At 42.5% G+C, this 18,497-nt stretch overlaps 1 protein-coding gene across 1 annotated transcript in view; it reads left to right on the top strand.

Annotated features, from left to right (window-relative positions):
- Nucleotides 1–18,497, top strand: part of LOC146784498 (zinc metalloproteinase-disintegrin-like VLAIP-B) — a 2,353,571-nt gene that overhangs the window by 514,699 nt on the left and 1,820,375 nt on the right. Inside the window, exon 5 of the mRNA XM_085632965.1 lies at nucleotides 12,486–12,548. Coding sequence (XP_085489091.1) covers nucleotides 12,486–12,548 — 63 coding nt within the window. The remainder of the gene's footprint in view (nucleotides 1–12,485; nucleotides 12,549–18,497) is intronic.

Raw genomic sequence — 18,497 nt, 5'->3', positions numbered from 1 at the left:
GTGGTGTTGCTATATATATTTAACAACTACGGCCACACAGCGATGGAGGCTGCTAAAATGAAGGTTATGTGGGATGGTGGTAGTACTTCTTCATTATTTATTTAAAAAATATGAGCCACTGGGAATGTGCAGTAATAAAGTATAAATGGATCAAGCATTATGGTGCTCATTTGGAATTGACAGGCATTGATAAAGAGATTGCCGAAAGGCATCTGTCTGTCTTCAATGATAAATGAGTGCAATATTGCCCTGTGAGTGCCCGTCTTTACTTTCAGAATTGTAAAATAAATATTGCGTGAGTTTCACCCTCACGAGCGGTGCACCTATCCTGGAGTTCAGAAGCTTTGGTGAACCTTGTGATATATATATATATATATATATATATATATATATTAGGCCTGGGCGGTAAATTCCGTGCCGCTCGCGGAATTTGCGGAATTTGGGTAATTTCGCGGAGAACGCGAAATTGCCCAGAAATCTGCTTTCCACGACTTCGCGAATTTTTTTGCTTGTTCGCGTGTTCAAAATGCGTGTTCGCGAGATAATTCTCCCCAAGCACGCAAACAGCGATTGTGAACAGGAAAAAGCATTGCAATTACGCAAATTCCGCCCACCCCTAATATATATATATATATATATATATATATATATATATATATATATATATTCCCACGTAGCCCTCGGCAAAACCCAAGCCTCTTCGACGGCGGGCAACACGGCCAGGATGCCACTCCCAACAATATCAAACGCAATCCAGTTATAGTTATAAGGAAAACTCACTGGTGCCGTGGCCTCAGTTTAAAGACGTGCTTTATTCAACGAATATCCCTACGCGTTTCGGAGTTTCAATCACTCCTTGTTCACGGGCGGGGATTCAAAGTGCAGGTGATACTTTTAAAGTTACAGTGTCCGTTTTCAGTCAACATTAGTAAACATAGAAAACATCTTATCAGCCACATTGTTGCAATAAAGTTTTTGTTCAACATCGTAGTTGTGAATGTATGAACTAAGCAGAAAATATATTATTCACTATTCAATGTTTACACCAACATTCAATGTGTATGTCAATTTCTTTATTATCAAAATAACATGTTTAAATCCACAATGTGTAACAGTAAAACCCAAGTGGGTATTTATGTAAAATTCTCATACAAAAACATAAGTTATTTATAACTCCAGTGAGTGATAATCCTCATAATATGGTGTCTTCTTTTACATATATTCAGAATAATATATCTGCTTTTCGTTATCTTCTTCAATCCTGCAACAAACCAAAAATTACTGTTAACTAGAAGGACTACTGTTTACCAAAAATCAATAAAACTTTAAAAACCCTTAAAAACATGTTACGACGGTTGCAGTTTTGGGACAATTAATTCATCTTAAATGTATTGACATTTCCTCATCCTGGTTCAAACCTATGGGGCTCATGGTGTCATATTTGATAATCATTTTGGATTCCATCTTCCTCAATTCCATTTCTATAATCATTTCCGTATGTAACAGAAACGACAAAGGTCTTCCCTTAAGGAAGTGTCTACATGCATCAATTCCTTCATTCTGAATAGGAATTCCTCCCATTCTAATATGCCTTGATCTCGCCAATCAATTAACCTGTCTGTCACCTGTATATACGGTTGCAGTTTTTGTCGCGCCCGCAATCCTCTGCTCATGACATGGTCAGTGGCATCACTCATGACATCACTGATGACATCATCCTTGTGATAGAGTGGCGGTCGCGTGAGTTATAGTTATCTGAACTAACTATAACGGGGGAATTTCATTGGTTTTTTACGAGTGAAATGTCCACCTAACTATAACCTATGTGAAACCTATGGTTTTTTAAGTTAATTTGCAAGGTTTTAAATGCTAATTCCTAACTATAACGTGTGTGAAACCTATGGTTTTTTAAGTGAATTTGTACGGTTTTTTAAATACTAAGTTATGTATTTATTAATATATATATATATTTTTAAGGTATTTCACAGTGCGCGCACGGTGCGCGCACCATGCGCTTCACGCACCGTGCGCGCGCTTTGGGCGCACCGTGCGCACACCGTGCGCGCACCATGTGCACACCCCGCAATTTTTATAAAAAAATATAAAATGTTTATTTCAACCTTGAGAGTCCTTCTGTGACCCCCTGACAAAGGCTAGGGGGTCAGGAACTCTCTTCCCTGCCCCCTTTTCACGTTTTCCACCTTTTCTCCCCCTTTCCTTTTCAGTGCGAGAGACAAAATGGCGGCCGACACTTCCTGATTTCGACTGATTCGAATGTTGACTGACATCTAACAACCAATCAGAATTTCGCTCGCGCATGGCACCGTGCGCGCACGTGTGCGCACCGTGCGCGCAGGGTGCGCGCGTATAGATATTTATATGCTTTTAAATGCTATTTTCTCAGGAAATACTGAACAGATTGACACCAGACCTGCAAAAGGCACTTCCCTGACCTAAGGACTACCTCTCTGCCAAATTTCAAGTAATTCTGTTCAGCCGTTCGGGCTGGACCTTCGACTAAAGGTCCTATGGAAAAATGCATGGGGAAAACGCGTTTTGGGACCCCCTTTTTTCTCGGCCCCTGCTTGACGAATCACCCCGAGACTTTCAGGGTAGGAGCTGAGCGGAGCGCCCCATTAGTTTTGAAAATTTCGCGAAGATTCGTCAAACGGCGCCAAAGTTATTCAAAATAGAATTTTGAGATTTCCTATGGAAACACGGTCCTAACTATAACTATCTACTGGCGACCGCCAGTAGATAATATATATATATATATATATATTCACTGAAAAAACCATAGGTTTCAGACAAGTTATAGTTAGCGGAAATTTTACTGATAAAAAACCAATGAAATTCCCCCGTTATAGTTAGTGCAGGCAACTATAACTCACGCGACCGCAATCCTCTGCTGATGCTAATACTGTATTTAGACACTTATTTGCCCATGTCTTCTTCCATAAATTTGTAGCTATACATATATTAGAAATATTTTTTTTTCATAAAGACACATATGTCATCAGCAGAAGATTGCTGTCGCGTGAGTTATAGTTGCCTGCACTAACTATAACGGGGGAATTTCATTGGTTTTTTATCAGTAAAATTTCCGCTAACTATAACTTGTCTGAAACCTATGGTTTTTTCAGTGAATTTGCAAGGTTTTTTAAATGCTAATTCCTAACTATAACGTGTGTGAAACCTATGGTTTTTTCAGTGAATTTGTACGGTTTTTTAAATGCTAAGTTACTTTACGCCATTCGTGGCGTGCACGCCCACTTAACGCAGTTTGTTCCATGCGCGCACGGTGCGCTTCGCGCACCGTGCGCGCATGGTGAGCACGCGGTGCGCTTCGCGCACCGCGCGCCCACTTTACGCAGTTAGTGCCGTACACGCAAGGTGGGCACTCAGTGTGCTACGCGCACCGCGTGCCCACGTTACGCACCGTGCGCACATGGAGGACATATTATGCGCTTCCTTGTGATAGGTAATCTGTTAAATTTAATTTGTAAGTGATGACAATAATATGCCATGCACAGAGATTTTTTTTTTTTTTATTAAAATTTTTAGCGTAAGCGCACCGTACGCGTACGGTAAGCGTAATCGGCGAAATTTTCAAAAAATTAAAATTTACCGTTTTTGGCCTTTGAGGACTCAACTAACATGGCTATGTGCATGGGCGCTGTCTAAACAGCCCCTTTATATGTTTTTTGCCTTTATTTACTGCCCCCCCCCCTCAGAGTGCGAGAGAGAAAATGGCGGCCGCCGCTTCCTGGTTTCGACCGATTCGAATGTTTACTTAGATGTAACAGCCAATCAGAACCGCGCTCGCGCACGCCACCGTACGCGTACGGTAAGCTTACGGTAAGCGTACCGTAAGCTGGCTCAGATATATATATTGATTTAAAGGCTATTTTCTCAGAATCTACTGAACAGATTTACACCAAACCTACAAAAGGCACTTCCTTGACCTGAGGACTACCTCTCTGCCAAATTTCTAGTAATTCAGTTCAGCCGTTCGGGCTGTAGCCCTGTCTAAAGGTCCTATGGAAAAATGCATAGGAAAAATGCGCTTTGGGACCCCCCGTTTATCTCAGCCCCCGCTTGACGAATCCCCCCGAGACTTTCAGGGTAGGAGCGGAGCGTAGCGCCCCACCTATTTTGAGAAATTCGCGAGGATTCGTCGACCGGCGCCAAAGTTATTCAAAATAGAATGTTGCGGATTTCCTATGGAAAAGGGGTCCTAACTATAACTACCTACTGGCGACCGCCAGTAGGTAATATATATATATATGCTGCCACAACGGTGAACAATCCCAGTCGATCCAAAAGAAGGACAGCACTCACAGGAATTCTTTTCAGTGATTTTATTGTGCGAAACCTCTCCCGCACCACCCGATGCGTTTCGGCGTTGCTGCCTTCCTCGATGTTGGTAAAAAGCTTTACAAGCCACCATTTTAAAGTGCACAGTGCTTACGTTAAAACCAACATTTAGGAACAGCGAAGATGGCCCAAATCAACTCTTTTCACCATAATACGGTGTCTCTCACAACGGCAATCTTTTAGCATGTCTCTGCCTCCTGCAATAGCCGGCATTGCTTTTGAGAAAGCGGAGCTGCTGACATGCAGCTCCCCTTACTCAAAAGCAATCCTGCTTTGCTTCATTGAAGATAAAGCAGGTTTTCCTGCTCTCGCTTCAATGAAGTAAAGCAGAGTTTGCTATGGCACGGCAGGAGCCGGCCATAGTGGGCAACCCGGTACATTGCAGGAGCCGGCCCTGGGGGGTGGTGGTCACCAGGGCCATCAGGGGCTCCAGGAGGGAGGCCGTGCAGCCCCCCCAGCATTTCAAAGCCCCGTGGAGGTGGTGGTCCCTGGTGCTGGGGGTCCACTATAGACCCCCACATTGAAATGAGTATGTGCCCTGGGAAGGTGGTGGTCCCCAGGGCATGTGGGGGGCTCTTGCCCCATACATCTTTTGTTTTTTAAAACAGAGCCCGCGGAGGTGGCGGTCCCCAGGCATGCGGGGGACCACGTGCCCCCATACAATTAAATAAGCCCCGGGAAGGTGGCGGTCCCCGGGGCTGAGGGGTCCCCGTGGGCCCCCTCAAAGTAATTACGCATTCTCCCCGGTACCGGGCCCACTCGGGGGAATATATAAAATGAAGCGAGGGAGCCCGTGCTTCATTTTTTTTTCATCCGGATTTGCACACCCAGCGTGAATTTGGCCGATTCTTTTTTTTATAAACAAAAAAGCTTTTGTCGGCCCTGGGGGTCCTTGTGGGACCCTCTGAGCAGGCCTAGGGGGTCAGGGTGTTTGTACACTGCCTTCTTTTCTTGTTTTTCACCTTTGTATTAATTCTTTTCTTGTGACTCGGTTACCGAGTCACAAGATGGCTGCCAACACTTCCTGGTTCAGAGTGTTTGCAGCCAATCAGAGTGAAGCTTGTGGCCGGAAGGGTTCACAAACCCTCCTGAGTGCTCAGATATTGAAAGTTTTATTTTTTTAATTTCTCTGGAACTACTGAATGGATTTACACCATTTTTAAAAAAGGTCACTTTCTGAACCAAGAGCTACCTTTCTGGCAAATTTGATGTAATTCCGTTCAGCAGTTCGGGCTGCAGATTTGTTTAAAGTTCCTATTGAAATTAACATGGGGAAAATGCGTTTTGAGACGCATTTTTTCTCAGCCCCCGCTTAATGAATCACACCGAAATTTTCAAGACAGAGGCTGCCCGGAGCAGGCCATTAGTTTTGAAAATTTTGCGAAGATTCATCAAACGTTGCCAAAGATATTGGCAAAAGAAGAAATGCTTTCATAATCATAAAAGTATGTGCCCTGGGAAGGTGGTGGTCCCCAGGGCATGTGGGGGGCTCTTGCCCCATACATCTTTTGTTTTTTAAAACAGAGCCCGCGGCCTGGGCGGTAAATTCCGTGCCGCTCGCGGAATTTGCGGAATTTGGGTAATTTCGCGGAGAACACGAAATTGCCCAGAAATCTGCTTTCCACGACTTCGCGAAATTTTTTGCTTGTTCGCGTGTTCAAAATGCGTGTTCGCGAGATAATTCTCCCCAAGCACGCAAACAGCGATTGTGAACAGGAAAAAGCATCGCGATTACGCAAATTCCGCCCACCCCTAATATATATATATATATATATATATATATATATATATATATATATATATATATATATATATATATATATATATATATATATATTCCCACGTAGCACTCGGCAAAACCCAAGCCTCTTCGACGGCGGGCAACACGGCCAGGATGCCACTCCCAACAATATCAAACGCAATCCAGTTATAGTTATAAGGAAAACTCACTGGTGCCGTGGCCTCAGTTTAAAGACGTGCTTTATTCAACGAATCTCCCTACGCGTTTCGGAGTTTCAATCACTCCTTGTTCACGGGCGGGGATTCAAAGTGCAGGTGATTCTTTTAAAGTTACAGTGTCCGTTTTCAGTCAACATGAGTAAACATAGAAAACATCTTATTGGCCACATTGTTGCAATAAAGTTTTTGTTCAACATCGTAGTTGTGAATGTATGAACTAAGCAGAAAATATATTATTCACTATTCAATGTTTACACCAACATTCAATGTGTATGTCAATTTCTTTATTATCAAAATAACATGTTTAAATCCACAATGTGTAACAGTAAAACCCAAGTGGGTATTTATGTAAAATTCTCATACAAAAACATAAGTTATTTATAACTCCAGTGAGTGATAATCCTCATAATATGGTGTCTTCTTTTACATATATTCAGAATAATATATCTGCTTTTCGTTATCTTCTTCAATCCTACAACAAACCAAAAATTACTGTTAACTAGAAGGACTACTGTTCACCAAAAATCAATAAAACTTTAAAAACCCTTAAAAACATGTTACGACGGTTGCAGTTTTTGGACAATTAATTCATCTTAAATGTATTGACATTTCCTCATCCTGGTTCAAACCTATGGGGCTCATGGTGTCATATTTGATAATCATTTTGGATTCCATCTTCCTCAATTCCATTTCTATAATCATTTCCGTATGTAACAGAAACGACAAAGGTCTTCCCTTAAGGAAGTGTCTACATGCATCAATTCCTTCATTCTGAATAGGAATTCCTCCCATTCTAATATGCCTTGATCTCGCCAATCAATTAACCTGTCTGTCACCTGTATATACGGTTGCAGTTTTTGTCGCGCCCGCAATCCTCTGCTCATGACATGGTCAGTGGCATCACTCATGACATCACTGATGACATCATCCTTGTGATAGAGTGGCGGTCGCGTGAGTTATAGTTATCTGAACTAACTATAACGGGGGAATTTCATTGGTTTTTTACGAGTGAAATGTCCACCTAACTATAACCTATGTGAAACCTATGGTTTTTTAAGTTAATTTGCAAGGTTTTTTAAATGCTAATTCCTAACTATAACGTGTGTGAAACCTATGGTTTTTTAAGTGAATTTGTACGGTTTTTTAAATGCTAAGTTATGTATTTATTAATATATATATATATTTTTAAGGTATTTCACAGTGCGCGCACGGTGCGCGCACCCTGCGCTTCACGCACCGTGCGCGCGCGTTGGGCGCACCGTGCGCACACCGTGCGCGCACCGTGTGCACACCCCGCAATTTTTATAAAAAAATATAAAATGTTTATTTCAACCTTGGGGGTCCTTCTGTGACCCCCTGACAAAGGCTAGGGGGTCAGGAACTCTCTTCCCTGCCCCCTTTTCACGTTTTCCACCTTTTCTCCCCCTTTCCTTTTCAGTGCGAGAGACAAAATGGCGGCCGACACTTCCTGATTTCGACTGATTCGAATGTTGACTGACATCTAACAACTAATCAGAATTTCGCTCGCGCACGGCACCGTGCGCGCACGTGTGCGCACTGTGCGCGCAGGGTGCGCGCGTATAGATATTTATATGCTTTTAAATGCTATTTTCTCAGGAAATACTGAACAGATTGACACCAGACCTGCAAAAGGCACTTCCCTGACCTGAGGACTACCTCTCTGCCAAATTTCAAGTAATTCTGTTCAGCCGTTCGGGCTGGACCTTCGACTAAAGGTCCTATGGAAAAATGCATGGGGAAAACGCGTTTTGGGACCCCCTTTTTTCTCGGCCCCTGCTTGACGAATCACCCCGAGACTTTCAGGGTAGGAGCTGAGCGGAGCGCCCCATTAGTTTTGAAAATTTCGCGAAGATTCGTCAACCGGCGCCAAAGTTATACAAAATAGAATTTTGAGATTTCCTATGGAAACACGGTCCTAACTATAACTATCTACTGGCGACCGTCAGTAGATAATATATATATATATATATATATATATATATATATATATGCTGCCACAACGGTGAACAATCCCAGTCGATCCAAAAGAAGGACAGCACTCACAGGAATTCTTTTCAGTGATTTTATTGTGTGAAACCTCTCCCGCACCACCCGATGCGTTTCGGCGTTGCTGCCTTCCTCGATGTTGGTAAAAAGCTTTACAAGCCACCATTTTAAAGTGCACAGTGCTTACGTTAAAACCAACATTTAGGAACAGCGAAGATGGCCCAAATCAACTCTTTTCACCATAATACGGTGTCTCTCACAACGGCAATCTTTTAGCATGTCTCTGCCTCCTGCAATAGCCGGCATTGCTTTTGAGAAAGCGGAGCTGCTGACATGCAGCTCCCCTTACTCAAAAGCAATCCTGCTTTGCTTCATTGAAGATAAAGCAGGTTTTCCTGCTCTCGCTTCAATGGTTGTTTGGGGACCCCTATATCAATGCTGGGTGGTTAGGATCTCAAGAAACTGCCTCTTTAGACATTTTTTGGCATCGTTTTTGCTGCCCAACTCAGAGAGCGAGAGAGAAAATGGCGGCCGCCGCTTCCTGGTTTCGACCGATTCGAATGTTTACTAAGATCTAACAGCCAATCAAAATTGCGCTCGCGCACGCCACCGTACGCGTACGGTAAGCGCACCGTAAGCGCACCGTAAGCTGGATCAGATATATATATTGATTTAAAGGCTATTTTCTCTGAATCTACTGAACAGATTTACACCAAACCTACAAAAGGCACTTCCTTGACCTGAGGACTACCTCTCTGCCAAATTTCAAGTAATTCTGTTCAGCCGTTCGGGCTGTAGCTGTGTCTAAAGGTCCTATGGAAAAATGCATGGGAAAAACGCGTTTTGGGACCCCCCTTTTATCTCAGCCCCGCTTGACGAATCCCCCCGAGACTTTCAGGGTAGGAGCGGAGCGTAGCGCCCCACCTATTTTGAAAAATTCGCGAGGATTCGTCGACCGGCGCCAAAGTTATTCAAAATAGAATGTTGCGGATTTCCTATGGAAACGTGGTCCTAACTATAACTACCTACTGGCGACCGCCAGTAGGTAATATATATATATATATATATATATATATATATATATATATATATATATATATATATATCCACATCAAGGTACTCAAAGCTTGACAGAGCCTCACACAGTGTGTTTTCTTTTCCTCTTTATTGGCAGACTGCGGGGAAGTAACACAGCTAGTTTCAGCATAATACGCCCATTATCGCCATACGCGTTTCAGGAGCCTCGTCCCTTGTTCACTGGCTAGGCATCGTGGAGAACAGGTAGGTGGAAAATGACGCCGCACTCGCAGCTTCTTTATCAGTCCCGCCCTTATATATATATATTCCAAAATTAGACATCGCTTCTTCTCGGGTGCTGGGACCCATGGAGGGTGGCATACATGCCGGCGAAGCACACCGGTAAATCCAATGTTCCAAAAAACTCCAAGTAGTGTTAGTATGCTCTCAGTAGTAAAGGCACAGCAACAACGTAGTGCAGGTCAGAGTGTAATAAACACTCTGACCTGCACTACGTTGTTGCTGTGCCTTTACTACTGAGAGCATACTAACACTACTTGGAGTTTTTTGGAACAATATATATATATATATATATAGATATCGATATAGATATAGATATAGATATAGATATATTCATAAATGGATGATTATACCGAGCGTTCAAATTTCTTTGCCTGCAATGCTATGCAAAGTATTTTTTCTATTTCCTTTGCCTGTCAATCACGCGACCCGGAAGTGCTATGTGTTATATATTTCCTGTTTTTGTTCATGTCGACAAGTGACCAAGGACACAGTTTGTGTCCGAAACGTGTCCTGACTGCACCTTTTCCTTTTAATAAAGCACCGACAATTTGGTAAACAGCATATTGCGAGTCCGTGATCCTGCTTGTGCGCGTTCGCACGTAGATATTGTTAGCTGATACTAAAGTGCTGTAAACTGAAGGAAATCATTGGAATTATTGGATATGCTATTCCTAATTTTCTAGGGTGCAATACACTAGGCCTCCTGTGCCTGACAGTAAACCCCTTGCACAACTTTTACAGCTGTTGAACAACCAATTTGCTATAGGTTGCTAAATATACTGACACTGGAGAAAATAACTAGTGTGTTCTTGTTTTCTCATTGGGATTCAGAACCACAAGCAACTCACAATTTCATATATGACTCGAAGTGGTTAAGATTTCACGTAGACCAAATACCTGAGGGGATTGTTTATTTTCAAAGTTACAACAGCCCCTTGGTAGAGTGATCCATTTCAGAATTACAACACACCCTTGACAGGGATTAATTTACTGAGAATTCTTGACATAGCAAGCGAAGGGGGAGCAGTATGTAGTTTAGAATCTGAAGCAGACCTAGTGGGGTCTAAAGGAATTAGCTCAACACAACATTTTATTTGTATGGGTGCCAATGTGGTTTTTGAAGGCTGTTACTAGGAACGTTTTCCTATAGATTATGTGTTATGGTTTGTTAATCCTACCATTGTTCTTATTCATGAGTAACACTATATGCCTAGGTAGTGAAAAGTGTGTGTAACATGTCTTAAAATAGCCTGTACATGAGATCAAGGCAATCGTCATTTGTCAATACAATTACATTTATGATTTGAAAGTTGTAAACTCATGAATTCCTTTTTTTCCTACAACAAGACATGGTGAGATATGCCTCTAAAGTGCTTTCTGACTCAAGCCTTCAAAAGTAGTTTCTCTTAAGGGCAGGGCCACGAAAGACATACCACTGTGGGAGGGTGCTGTGTTAAAGGAGGTGGGCACACTGTAGGGTTTTGCCCGCTGGAACTCAATTGGCATTTCCAGATCAAGGGACATTGTGGAAGACAGGCCAATCAAATCTTTTGAACACTTAAAAGAGGAGTACAATCTTTCTCACACACTTTTATATAAATATAACCAGTTTTAGGCACGTCTTTCGCGCTGAGGCTATTGACTAGTCTGACCTACCTGACTCGTCCCCTTTTAAGAGTTACTTATTGGGAATTCCAATGGGGAGGGGATAGTCTCAGCCATATACAAAGTGATCATCACCAATATCCCTGACACACTTGGGAGCCCCCGATGGCAATGGAATCAAGATGTGGGCTATACAGAAGACATGGAATGTGAGGTAGCCCTAATACACCCGAGAGGGTACCATTAGAGCAAGATTTGGTCTGATTCAACTTTAAAATTCAGCATAGGATCTATATTGCCAGGGTTAAACTCCACAAGATGGAGAAAGTAGCCACATCCTACTGTTTGAGGTGATGAGGTACCAAAATGTCCTTCTTTTACATGCTGTGGGAGAGCATGGAGATTCAGCGATACTGGGAGATTTTACTGAAAGAACTGTGGGCATTTTGGAGGAAGATATCCCACGTAATGCCCAATTTGTTCTCTTGGAATCTCTGGGGACATTGAATTGCATCACTGAGAGCTCTTGTTTTGCTCACTGGGTCTAGTGGTCACACAAAGATATATAGCCCAGGCTCGGGGTTTGACAGTTTTACATATGTGTGGAGGAATATTATAGTTTAGGATTTGATTGTTCACAGACATCTCAGCTGCAAGACATGGAGACTGAATAACAGGTCTGGCTGAAGGCCAGGATGGTGGTTGCTCCTCCGATCACAGACATATCATGAAGGAGCTCCTTTGCCCCTGGTAGGCGATCCCCGGATTGTTCCCCCATCAATAACTGGTATCAGCTTAACCCTGTTCAATGGGTTGTACCCTGCCTGTTTGTAATGGTGTCATTTTGTTTGTCTGTGCACAAAATGCAAACAAAAACAGTTGGTAAAAAAACAGTTTCTCATATACAACTATGGCTATGCTAGAAGCTCACTAATTCGAATTCATAGTCGGAAGTAAAGGCAAATGTTAATTGCATTTTTACATCAAGACACAGGTGCAAAGAAATCTGGTTTAGAACCAGGACAGTGCTAGTTACATCTGCGAGCTGTGATTGTTCTTGTGCCAATCATTGCTGAAGCACCTACATGTAACTGAACTGCATTCCAGTTGCCAGGTTCTTCATTTTGTAGTGGAGTACACACTTGTATGCATCAGATATATTTTTTTGCTTTTCACTGACGATGGTTTCTCATTATGTTTTGTATTCTTTTCCTTAGAGAAAGGCATTTCTTAATGCCCAGAAGTATGTTGAATTATATGTTGTGGCTGATACATCAATGGTAAGTGCTGAGATCCACATCATGTAAGACTTGTGTGCCTAATGCAATTTCCTTGGCAGTAATGGAGAGTACGATAATGGTTAAATCAGGGATCTCCTAGCACATTTAGTGTTGTCTACTGGGTTACTTTAAGATGCCAACTGTAAATCAAATCCTACAGAAAAAAGCCATTATCAAGCTAAAAAAACAATAACTTCCTGCAGTCATTACTAAGGTGCACCTACGCGTAATCAAAAATGTTTTACCTGGTACTCCTTTATGCTTTTGAAAATATACACAAAGTGGTCTTTCGGGCGTTTAACTTAAGTCATTGGTTTCTTTGGGCTCAGCCATTTCAGTCACTGCTTTGTGGCAATGTCAGTAACGTCTCCGATCAGTCCAGAGTAATATTTCTGTCTCATCATTACGCTTTTGGCTATTAAATGTAATATTACGCTTCTGATGGAGGCTTTTTACACTAAAAGCAACGCATTTCAAGAAATACGAACTGCTTACTTGAAGATTAGTAATAGTTTAATGTAATGTTTGATGTGTAACCTAAGGTTTTGCTTTTGTACACAGCTACTATTAGTGAACAATAAAAGAAAACATAAGTGTTTTTTCAGGAATAACCTTCAATTGCTTATGCAGTTTGAATTCTACATGAGCAGCACGAAGAGAAAAGGCAGGATTACATTGGTCCTGTGGAGGACATAACACATCACCTCTATCAATTTCACCACTGAATGTTTATGATCTTTTCAATTGCATGGTGGGAAGGGCTTTGAAGAAACTTGACCTATCTATATTTGCAAAGATGAAGCAATGCTTCTGCATCGTAGGATCTTCACTGAAATCATAAACATAGATGTCATTCACTCCAGTGTGCATGTATGAAGAAACACTTCTCGTCATTAAATCCAGAGATATATCTTTAATGAACTAGACACCTTAACAAAACCTCAATGTCATATGTCCCCTCCAATAGGATAAAGTAGGTCAGTATTTGATTAATGTTCCTCTGATCATTAGGTCAGAGAACTAATAGTCTCTGACCTAAACGGAAACCTACATTGCAGCATCCTATTGAACAATGTAATTCTTCAGCATGATGAACTTTGAACCTTTACCTTACAGAAGAGTAAAATTAGGAAACATTTTCCTGCTAGCCCATAGAGCTTTATTTAAAAAAAGATGGACTTCTCCTTTAAGGAGCCAACAACTTCTAGCTCCCAGTATGCATTATATTGGCACTTTACCTCACAGCATCAGTTCTTTTTTTTTCGCAAGTACTGACCGGATTACTGGAACACTTCGGGGAAATTTTCTCTCTATTTTTTTAAATGTATGCCCGTACATTCTCTACCTTTATATTTCAATATCTGACACATCGTACCATCAAAAGCACATATTTCTCCTACTTTTGTGAAGATTTTTTTCTCCCAGAATGACATCAATTTTTCTGAAGTGCCCTTCCTATGGGAGAAAGAGGGCTGGGGTGGGGGTATTAGTGCGCTTGTGTTGGTGTGTGTGTGGGTCTGTTTACTATGTACCACTTTGTATCCAATTGTGAATTCTGTCAGAAAATGACATGAAGAGAGGATATCCCCCTGAGAGAACAGTTAGAAGTTCTGAAGACCCATGAGAAGAAGAAAAAACAGCACAATCATCCTTCTACCGTATCCCTGGCATTCTCCATGGGAGAACTCTAGAGCGGATATATCCAAGGAGAAAAGGCAAAACCACCATTCCAGACAGTCCTGCAGGTTGTATTAGAATTTGTCGGCATTAAGACAGCATTTGGCACCAACGCCGTTGCCGTCAAGAGATGAATCCATGAATTGTCGGCGACGGAGAGCGCAATAGCGAGACCTTCACAGTTAATATTATTATCTATGTTTAGAGGATGTTGGTGCGATTGATGATAAAACAGTAGACTTTCAAGACATTTCAGATCGACATTGATATAAGCACCTGCAGTCACATCGACGCAGAGACATGCTACAGTCACTCCTTTATCTGGATCTCCTGCTGGCCAACTATCCCCTTCACTATACTTGTCATCATAGTTGGCAAAACTACAGTGAATTTCCTTTCCAGCTTCTGACCCTTTACAAAATTATCTGATGCCATTAGAAATCCCATCAAGACTAGTAATAGTGCAGAAGAGTACTTTCTTGTCCACAGATGAAATACCAGCACCTACCACATCTTTTGTCCCACCACATTGTGCTTTTGAAACAGCAACAGAGAGACCATACCAAAGGACACCTGCTGGGACCCCAACTCTAGATTCTCCTTTGTCTCACTCCTCTCCTACATAAACACGGGTTTCAGTCCTGGCTTCTCCTATGCATATTTCCACTTTGGATGATATAAACATCCATGATGTGCTTAGAATAAGGAGAAGGTTCTTAAACTTACACGTACAACAGCTGTACCTTTTGGTACTCATAATGATGATGATATAAAGAGAATGAAAAAGAAGCTAAAACTAATGAAGCTGTTGGTTTAGAAGATTGAATAAAATACTATGAGTCTCAATATTGAAACCAAGAAAGACTGAAAATTCAGATCCCTTGCTAGACGTACCAGCACGCCACAAAGGGACTTCAACAACAACAACCAACAACAACTGCAGATCTCTTATCAGAGATGCCCAACCAAAGCAAGAGGCAAGCAGCATAGCAAAGATCCCCATTGTCTGGCAAATTCAGTTTGCCTGCCAGACAAGAGAAACTCACTTCCTCTGCTCTGTTAGTAATCAGGCAGAGTGGAACCACAGGACATCAGACAGACTGGTGTTACAAATCATTCAACATGAATATGTCTTCCAAATGAAATCTGGACCTCCAGCAATTCCATCAAAAATCCCAACGAAACATCAGTTGTGAGCTTTAAGAAAGGAGGTTTAATCTTTCCTGCAAAAATAAAAAACATAACCTGTCCCTCCTTCTCAATGAGGGAAGGTGTCTATTAAAGATATTATTTTGTTTCTTTACGTAAGGTCCCCAAAAGAAGCATCGCCAGTTTCTGATTAAGTGAAGCCTACAATGCATAAAAAGGAGCAATTTATAATGCTAGCCTTACATCAAATTTATTCACAACTAATGAAGGGAGATTGGATGTGTTCAAAAGATTTGCAAGACATCTATTTTCACATTCCAGTAATGAAAAAACACTTGACATTTTTTAAATATAACCTTGTGGAAAGTGCACTACCAATAAAAAAGTGCCTGCCTTTCAATCTAAAATCTGCACCAAAACCTTTTCTCAAATGCATGGTGGTAATGGCAGCTTCCCTACACAGACAACAGAAAAGAAATATATATATATATATATGTATATATATATATATATATATATATATATATCACAGCAACTCGCGATATTCACCCGCTTGTGCGCGGAAATCACCAGCGTAAACCAGCTTTTTGCAGCATTATTTTTATTTTGTTTCCTCTTGTGTCAGGACGCGTTTCGGCCATCCAAGCGGCCTTGATCACCTACATATATAATGGCGGTGGTGCAGGGCATGAAATAAGGTGGCACTACGGCTCCCTGCAGCCCCGGGGACCGCCACCTCCCCGGGGTTGTAAAAAAAGCATGGCGGTCCCAATCCCCCATGTTGCCCCAGGGACCGCCACCTTCCCGGGGCTTTTATAATAAACTGCAGGGGGGCTTGCGGCCCCCCCTGCAGCCCCAGGGACCGCCACCTCCCCAGGGCTTTTATAATAAACTGAGGGGCGATCGTGGCCTCCCCGCAGCCCTGGGGACCACCACCTCCCCGGGGCTTTCTAATTGAAGGGCGGGGGGCTGCGGAAAAGCAATGCCGACTCCTGCAGCAGGCGGGAGCCGGCAGGACCGTGGGGGAATTGGGGACCCCCCCACGGTCCCCAATGGAAAGGCCAGGCCCTGGGGGATGGGGTCCCTGGGTCCAGGAGTGGCCTGGGAGGGAGGCCACGCGGCCCCCCGCACCCAAAAATTTCAATTTTTAAAAAAAAAAACAAGGCATGGGGTCCCCGGGGCTACAGAGGCCTAAGGAGGGGGGCCACACGGCCCCCTTCCCTTTTTTTCTGTACAAAATTAAAACTAGGGGTCAGGCCCTGGGCGATGGGGTTCCCAGGGCCACAAAAAGGGAAAATAAGGGAGCCACACAGCCCACATCATCTCCATATGTTTTGGAAGGGAGTGCTAGCTAGGCTAACCAAAGTTTCCATAGAGAAAGGCCCGCATTATCAGCAAGGAACGGGCTTCTATTCTCGGATTTTCCTCATAGACACAAAAACAGAGGAGTTTGGAAAAAAATATTTCCAGAAACAATCCTTTCATGTGGTTACCCTCTCCTACACCACAACAGTTCTGATTTTACAGTATTCATACTTCTGCATTCTCACCCACCCATCAAAGTTCTCTCATTTGGCTTCAAATCAGCTTCCTTCATTTTTACCTACTGCCTGGGGCAGCTTTTTTTCAGGAAGGACGATCATCAGGTATTCCCATACATCAACAACTGGTTGATGAAAACACCAATAGCATTTCAAGCGTGCAAGGCCACAGAGGCTTGACCTAAAATTGTTTCACAAACTAGGTCTCCTTGTGAATTAGCAAAGATCATCATCTCCTCCATCCAAGGAAATACTGTTCCTGGGCAACAACACTAAATACTGTACAAGAGAAGGACTTTTTATTCCAAGATATGCAACAAAGTGTCTAGGAACTGGCTCTCGAAATAAAGAAAATGTCAGTGCGTCTGTTCAATTCGCTTCTGTACATCATATCCTCAGCGATAAATAGGATCCCTCTTGCAAGCATGAAAATGAGAGCCGTACAGGCACAGCTACAAAAACAATAGATTCAATCAAAAGAATTATTCAAGGTCCTCGTGAAATTCACACAGGTCTGATGGAAACTTTAGCCTGGTGGTTCCAGATTTCCCACCTGTGAGGACCTCACGTTCTTACCTCAAATACCTCACTTTGTATTGACTATGGATACCTCCCTGGAGAGCTGGCGGGGGTCATCTACAGAACCTGCAGATTCAAGGAAAGTGGTCTCTGCTCCAGAAGAAGCATGCATATCAATCGCCTGGAACTCAAAGCCATCTAACTTAGTCGCCAAGCTTCCCTGCCAGTGATAGCAGGGTCTTCTATGTTAGTTAAAACTGACAATACCACCAGCATGCAATAGGTGAAGAAACGAAGCGTCTCAAGATCGCTTGTGCTGTCCAAGAAAGATCAGGAAATCTGGAGCTGGCTAACAAAACACAGAATAACTCTTTGGGCCAAACATATTCTGGGGACTAGCAATATCTTAGCAGATATACTAAGCAGAACTGGAAGCAGCCTGATCTTCTCGTTCAAACAAGATCTTGGAGGAATGCCTTTCAACAGATGGTCTGGGATCTTTGCCTACCTTTCCACCGATACCATTAATACTAAAGGTTCTCAGCAAGGAGAAAGTGGAGCAGTGTCATCTCAACCTGATAACTCCCAGGTGACCCATGCAGCAATGGTTCATGGAGCTTTTCTACTATCAGAATACAGCCACATTTACCTGCCAACATCCCTTAAACTTTTGCCAATGAACTAAGGCCAGGTCTGTCATCCTGTCCGACCTCTCTTCTCTCATGCGCACGACTCCTACATTCCATGAAGTCAAAGAGCACAATATTCCTCAGGAATACAGATCTATTTTCTGCAAGTCAAGGTGGAAGCCACGATGAAGACATGCGAACTGTGATGGAAACACTCTGCCTAATGGACACTTTTCTCCCTATGGGGCCAGAAAGCAAACATACATCCTCTACTAGTACAATTTTGCAGATATCCACCCTATATCCTCTTGCTAGCTCAGTCACAGTTGGTACATGCGTCTATTAATGTGGGACCTATAGCAATATCAAGATATAGATGCTCATCACATTTTCTCTCTTTCTGCTTTAGCAGAACCATCAAACAGTTTGTGAAA

Source organism: Triturus cristatus, chromosome 11 (assembly GCF_964204655.1).
Source record: "Triturus cristatus chromosome 11, aTriCri1.1, whole genome shotgun sequence".
NCBI lineage: Eukaryota > Metazoa > Chordata > Amphibia > Caudata > Salamandridae > Triturus > Triturus cristatus.
This window is presented reverse-complemented; position numbering and strand designations above follow the sequence as displayed.